This window comes from Tupaia chinensis, unplaced genomic scaffold (assembly GCF_000334495.1).
Source record: "Tupaia chinensis unplaced genomic scaffold, TupChi_1.0 Scaffold150288_1, whole genome shotgun sequence".
Classification (NCBI taxonomy): domain Eukaryota; kingdom Metazoa; phylum Chordata; class Mammalia; order Scandentia; family Tupaiidae; genus Tupaia; species Tupaia belangeri.
The window spans coordinates 2,382,891-2,390,221 of NW_006210128.1; the positions used below are offsets into that span (position 1 = coordinate 2,382,891).

General features: G+C 57.9%; 1 protein-coding gene across 1 annotated transcript in view; it reads left to right on the plus strand.

The window, feature by feature from the left end:
* The window catches only part of TSPAN11 (tetraspanin 11), an 80,971-nt gene that overhangs the window by 45,076 nt on the left and 28,564 nt on the right, over positions 1-7,331 (plus strand). Inside the window, exon 4 of the mRNA XM_006172054.3 lies at positions 6-80. Within this exon, the coding sequence (XP_006172116.1) occupies positions 6-80 (75 nt within the window). The remainder of the gene's footprint in view (positions 1-5; positions 81-7,331) is intronic.

A 7,331-nucleotide genomic window follows, 5' to 3' on the forward strand; every position in this document is an offset into this window, starting at 1 on the left:
TCGCGTGCGCGCGCGTCGTGGCCACCGGCTGCGTGGGCTTCCGCGCCATCGTCCTGGAGCAGAAGAGCTGCCTGTCCACGGTGAGTGCTGCCCGTGCCCCGTGCCCATTCCAGTGCCCTGTGGGGGAGGGGCCGAGGCCAGGGAGAGCTGGTCGGGGCTGCTAGGACGGAGGGCGCAGGCAGGCCCAGTGGGGGCACCCGGCTGTTCTCTCCCCTCCCTCCTACTCCCCACCCTTTCTCCCTTCCCCCCTCCTCCTTCTCCTTCCCTTCCTCTCCCTTCTCCCTCTTCCTCCTCCTCTTCCTGCTGCTTTGGGCCTCTGTGGTCACTTTCAACCCCAGGCTCGGCTGCTGCCCTCAGAGCCTCTCCCTTTGTCTGCATCCCTGCTCCCCAGCCCGCCCTCTCCCACCGGGGTAGTTCCCAGGTCTTCCCAGACATCACAGCCTCCTTAGTATGTGCCTCTCAAATGCGTGGATCCTTTCCGGAAACATCCTCAGGTACCATTATCACCTCCTACAGCGGATCGGTGGCCGGTCCTCAGTACTGCGAAGTAGCTAGGCAGGTCGAGTGTCCCCAGCCGAGCCGTAAACGGTGCCGGGAGTTTGAGCCTGAATCTGAATTAGGTCTGTGTGTTTGAATCGGTCAGTTTCCCCTGCGTCTCTTTTGGTCTCCGAGCTCCACCATCAATCCCTTTCTCCCTCTGGTTTTTTGTTTGGTTTTGTTTTTCTCTTGCCATTTATTTGTTGCAGGAACCGGCCCGTTCGTCAGTGTCCCCAGCCGAGCCGTAAACGGTGCCGGGAGTTTGAGCCTGAATCTGAATTAGGTCTGTGTGTTTGAATCGGTCAGTTTCCCCTGCGTCTCTTTTGGTCTCCGAGCTCCACCATCAATCCCTTTCTCCCTCTGGTTTTTTGTTTGGTTTTGTTTTTCTCTTGCCATTTATTTGTTGCAGGAACCGGCCCGTTCGTCCTATAGCGTTTCTCCCCGTCTGGGATTTCTGGCCACTTTTCTGTGGTGGTGTTTAACGTGTCCTCCTGGTAATTAGACCTAGAGGTTGGGTGGACTCAGGCTGGAATGAACGTTCGGGAACGAGCCATGTTTTAGCGCTGGTGTTCAGGGCATCTGGCCGCTTCCCTGGGGAGCTGGGAAGAAGACGGTTTCCGTAGCTGTCCGAGTGGCAGGAAAGGAGGCCGGGGTGGGAGCCACAGGGAGTCCAGCCCAGGACTCGGGACTCCCGCGCACCGGCTGGCTGGGGGGGGGGCCCTGGGCAGCCTCTCACCTACAGCTCCTCTGAGGACCAGCGCCCAGTGGCAGGGAGATGACAGAAGGACCGGAGGTGAAATGGGTCCGGACTTGGGAGCGAGGTAGCGGCACAGGACCAGCCCAGGCTCAGGGAGAAGTCCGGCTGAGCCAAAGGCCAGGTGGCAGGAGCCTCAGAGCCCTTACGCTCTCCTTCCCTGTTTCCAGTCTCCATCGAGGACTTGCAGCCTCCGACCAGGGCGAGGATCAGAGGAGGGCTGGCTGAGAGATCCAGGCCGCGTCCTGCAGCCTCATGCCCGCCGTGGCCTAGTTTTTAGCCCCAAGTCTAAAGGCTTCTGTGCATAGGCTCAGCAGGGTGGCTCGCCCTGTTCTAAAGTTACTTAATCCTGCTCCGAGTGGTCGCACCGAGCCAGGCGCTGGCAGAGTGGATGGTGGGCCAGTCCCCCAGGGGCCATGACCAGAGCTTAGGCCTTGAGCTCCTCTTACAGTGGGGACAGGTGTGCCCGAGGCAGCCTCGTCCTGTCACACCCTCTGTCATGGGGGCCAACAGGCCCCAGCAGAGGCCATCCGCTGAGGCCCTTGGGAGCCTCGGGCCACACCCCAGGGCTGACCAAGGAAGCTGGGTAGAGGCCAGTGATAGGCCATGAGCCGTGATTGAGTGAGCCGTGAGGTAGTACAGGTGGGGGATGTCCCCGCGAGCACTGCCAGCCCGGTGGCGACTGAGGCTTACAGGGCCAGAGCTGTTGGTCCAGGGAGCGACCCTTCTCCTCTGCGGTATCAGCAATCCCACTGGTCCTGCTCCCTCGCACCCCTTAGAAAGTGGGGGACTTCTCTGGTTCACTAAACAGACACACGAGGAGGTAAGAGTGTGAGACTGAGCTCGGGAAAGTGCACACGTGCCCACACACCTGCCCTGGGGCAGGACTCCGGGGACAGGCGTCCCTGCCGGGTCTAACACAGAAATCCCACAGTCTAGAACCTTCTCTATGCTTTCTCTGCCCTCTTCTGACATAAACAGTGACAGAGCTGGCCCAGGGACATACGCGGGTAAAGCAGAGCATCCCAAGCACCCACCAGGTCGGCTAGCCCTGAGTTGCTGAGTGCTCAATTCTGTAGACCAAGGAGGTGGCCACTGGGGCTTCCTGGGCTGCTCCAGGAGGAGGGATAACCCCCAGGCTCCCTCTTAGAGGCACATGGTGTGGGTAAGGCAGCTTAAAGTGTTCAGGGGTCAGGGCAGCAGGTGGCATGGGGGTTAAGGTACTGGATCCGTGACCAGTTCGAGTTCTGGATCCATGGCTTGAGAATCACACCAGATGCATAAGCGTGCAAATCCAGAATCCCGAGAGGAGAATGAGGAGAAGGGATTGTGACATGGCCACCTCCCTGGGGGAGGATGATTTTTCCTTCCCTCTTTCTCTCTCTGGCAAGCACACATGCCTGATAGCAAAAAATAAAAACAACAAAAAAAGAAGTGTTCTGGGGTTTCTGGGGGCTCCCTCCTGGTTTCTTTTCATTCTTCTCCTCATGTCTTAACTTCCTTTTGAAATCTTTAACCAGTTGAAGGCTAAGGGAAGAAACGCAGTCAGTCGGGCTCTATTCAAAGTGGCCCCCAAAGAGGAAGGGGAGAGGTAAAAGACCAGGCGCGGATTGGGGGGTGGGGCAGGGGCAACATCAGAGTGCGGGGCAGCCAGCCCGCTGTCCAGCACACGCACGCACGTCGTCTGTCCGAGCCCGAACCCTGCTCCTAGCACATCTGCAGCCCCTCAAGGTCACGTTCCCAAGAAGGAAGTGCTCGTCCGGACGGGAATAGCTCGTCTTTGCCGGAGCTGAAATGACCGGCTCGATCGGCCAGCTGCACAGGGGAGGGAATGGGGCTTAGATTATTCACACCAGATCCTCTTTAGCTAAGACTGCCTGAGGGACGACCATTCAGGCCATCTGAGCCTAAGGCTACCCCGATCAACAGAGAGGATACTTTCAGAGTTTTGGCTATGGGCTGAAAAAGCTTTCTGATCTTCAGCAAATGAAGACGGTGGTGCATGGTTCCGATTACACTGGGTCTTTACCCAGGGGCGCTTACATTTAGGGGGTGCATTAAAGAGTATGAAGCTCTAGGTTCCGGCCCAGTAGCATGCGCTGGTAGACCCTGCTATTTGGCAGGCTGAGGCCACACAGGAGGCCTGAGTTCAATTCCCAGTCCACCGTAAAAGCAAGCACAGTGCGGCAGCTGAGGCCGGGAGATTGCAAGCCAGTGGGACCCTGCCGAAAGGAGAGACATGAAGAGGATCCAGAAACCAATTTCTGAAAATGAGGGAATTCAGAATTACAGACTTCCATCAGATAATATTACCTGGCTCACCAAGGTTAGAAAGTCCAGAACCAGGTCAAAAATATCCTCTCCCAGACCCAAAAGCAGGTTTACGTCGCCTGCCCAGCTTGCTCTGGGGCCTTGGGTAAGCGGCTGGGTAGCTGCTTACCATTTGGTGCCCCATTCTTCATGCAGTGTGAGGAGCGAGAGTGACAAGGAGGCATGTTCAGGTCTTCACCACATTGTGTAGAAGTGGAGAGACAGGCTCTAACTAACATTTGCATCACCATGAGCATGCCCAGGTTCCTTTGAGAAGGAACCTAAATAGGAGGGAATTCTTAGGGCATTGCTCCCAGGGTCCACATGGCCTCTAAAGGCGCTAGTGCATAGTGGGTGGGACGTAGACTCCCACATGGTTACCCATGGTTCGAGTCCCAGACTGGGTGACTCGAAATTCACACTAGGCACATGTGCATGCCTAAAAATCCTGGAGGACAATGGAGAAGGGATTGCAGCATGGCCATCCCCCTGGGGGATGATTTCTCACTTTCTGTCTCTCTGTCTCTCTCTATCTCTCTGGCGAGCGCAAGCACCCTATAGTAAAATTCTCTCAAAATAAATAAATAAATAAATAAATAAAACCCACCAACAGGAAGCAGCTGACTGTGGCAGGGAGCTGAGAGGGAGCCTGGGCCCCAACACCGGGGCTGTGTCCTCCCCTGGCTCCTCTCAGCACAGGTTACCTCGTCTTGCTTCCCCAGCCCCCAGCCTCCCAGCCCCAGGGCATCATCACCTAGTTTGCCTGGTGGCACTTTGACCTTTGAATCAGCTGACCACGTGCTCCACGGTGACAAGCCCAATGGCCAGGGCCTTGAGATCCCGCCCCCTCTAGCAGTGAGAGCCCCTTTCCTGCAGCATGGTTGTGCAGGGCTCGACCCCTGCAGGCTCCCCCAGAAGCGGGGTACAAATTGTCCCAGGAGCTGGCCTGGGCCATGGTGCACAAGAGACCCCCAGGGCCAGCCTGCTCTCCTCTTCCCCATGGCCCACGCTGCCGCGTCTGTAGAGGCCATTCAGGAAAGGCCTTGGCCGAGGTCGGCTCTGAGCCAGGACAACCTCACAGCTGCCCAAGGCTGCCGCAGAGCCGGCCAGTGTCCCAGCTCGGTGTCCTCCCCTCCCACAGGGTGCCTCCAGCAGAGAATGGCCGCGTGCCTTTGCCTCAACTCGGGGCCTGTGATTTCTTCCATGTGAAGCACAGGGCTCTGCGGGGAGAGCCGGGGTCGTTGCCTGGCTGCCACCCCTGACCCGCTCCCGAGTAGAGGTCAGGTTCCGGGGTGCTGGCGGTATGACCTGGCTAGGCGCCAAAGAAAGCGTGTCGGCCTGGTGGAGGAAACTCTCACCTCCAGCACGTGTGGGGGTGCGCCCCACGGTGGGCTCTGGTCTGCCCATCCTTGCGGTGGCCTTTGGTTTTGTTTTTCCTAATTGCCAGAGAGCGCATGTGCTCGCCAGAAAGAGGCAGAGGGAGAGAAGGAAACACCTCCCAGTGGTACATGGTCACACAATCCTTTCTCCCTCTCACCGTCCTGTCAGGATTTGGGAACACACACACACACACTCACACACACACACACACACACACAGTTTGTTTCTCGAACTGCCTGGTCCGGGATTCAAACCATAGTCAGCCATGTGAGATCCCATTCCCTTAACCACCAAGCCACAGGGCCTTGAGCAAGTCTCAGAATAGGCTGAACGGGAGCATCAGCTGTGTGTGTGTGTGTGTGTGTGTGTGTGTGTGTGTGTATCTGGGGCAGAGGCTTTGATGTGCATCTCACACCTAAGAGTTCATCTGGGGCTTATCTCCCGCACGCTACTCTTCCACTTCTCAGTCTCCTGCCTCCTGTCCTTGACGGAGCTAGGTTAGCCGTGTACCGCCGGCTTCCACGTCCGCATGTTCCACACCTGCAGGTTCAGCCAGCAGATCAAAGTATCGGAGGAGAAACAACTGCGTCCATCCTGAGCACACAGGACGTTTTCCCGTCGGCACGCCCTAACAATACGGGCCGCGTTTGCATGGAACGCATTGTACTAGGGATCCTGAGTAATCCGAGCTGACCGACGTGGGCCGCGTGGGCATGTGCGACTGTGCTGCTTTCTGGAAGAGGCCTGGGCCTCTGCGGGTTTGGTATCTGCAGGGTCCTGGAGCCAGTCCCCAGGACACCAGGGACGAGGGTACCTGGAAAGAGACGGGACACGCAGACCTGCTCAGCTACTGGGCACGGCAGTGCCCTGCCCACTGAACCCTGAGTGGGAGAGCCCAGAAAGGTGATCCAAGTGGCTGGTCGCCCTCCAGAGAGTGGCTGGGAGCCCATGTCGGGGTGCAGATGCGTCTGTCTCCCAGTGCCGTTTCACTTCCGCGATGGTAAAATGCTTGTTCCCAAGCACACCCCACTAATGAGAGCCCAGATGCAGGCTGGCAGCACAGGGAGGCTGAGCTGGAGGAAAGCCCGGCCGTCACGGAGCCCTACAGATCTGAGCGAGGCTGCTCGGAGCTGTGTGACAGTCCTCCTCTCATGGGGCTGATGGCAAGAAACGGCTTGGGGACAACTTATTTATTTTTTTATTTATTTTTAGAGGTTTTGAATTTAGGGCACATAATCTTGCCAGAGAGAGAGACAGTGAGAAGGAAAGCGATAAATCACCCCCCAGGGGGGATGGCCACGCAGCAATCCCTTCTCCTCCATTCTCCTCCCGGGATCTTGGGCACGCACGCACACGCGCCCGGCGTGAGTTTGAAGTGACCAGGTCCAGGACTGAAACAGGAATCGGCCACATGGGAGTCCAGCGACATAGCTGCTACACCATCTGCTGGCCCAGCTGAGCGGCTAAAGACCAGCTCCATTTCTGCACTCTGCCTGGGCCAAGCACAGCTGGTCCTGGCTCCTCTGGGGCCGTGAGGGACCACGTTCCAGCCAGTCACCTGAGCATGGCAGAAGGCAGCTGCACTCCCTCCCGCGAGTCTGATACACCGCACTCCCAGTTCCACCGGGCAGCAGCAGCAGACGCCAGAGCCACAGTCCCCGCTCCTGACCCCGGGAAAGGCGTGGTGCTGACGGCCAGCTGGACCTGGTCCTCTCATGTCCAGTGCCAGCTCTGACTTCGGGGGGTCTGGCCTCCATGTGGACACAGGCTCCTCTTAGAAGTGCTTAGATCCGTCGGAATGTAAGAGCCAGGAGGCATGGAGACGAGTCGGTCATGAAGGAACTGGGGATGCCCCGGGAGCGCGGGCTCTGTCTGCAGAGGGTCCCGCAGTGGCTCCAGCTCTACTGCAGACAAGCTCTTGTTCCTAAGAGCAGCCTCATCTTGGCCAACAGCATGCCCCGGAACAGAGAGTGCTTTCCGGGACAGGCTGGACCCAGCCCAGGGAAGAAGGGCTTACCAAAGAGGGAGGAGCTGACAGGAAGGTGCAGGAGGAACAGTAAGGAGTGAGGAGGAGTGGTCAGTAAGGACGGAGGAGGAGCAGTCAGTAAGGATGATGGAGGAGCGGACAGTAAGGACGATGGAGGAGCGGTCAGTAAGGACAATGGAGGAGCGGTCAGTAAGGATGATGGAGGAGTGGTCAGTAAGGACAGGGAGGAGCGGTCAGTAAGGACGATGGAGGAGTGGTCAGTAAGGACGATGGAGGAGCGGTCAGTAAGGACGATGGAGGAGCGGTCAGTAAGGACGATGGAGGAGCGGTCAGTAAGGACGATGGAGGAGCGGTCAGTAAGGA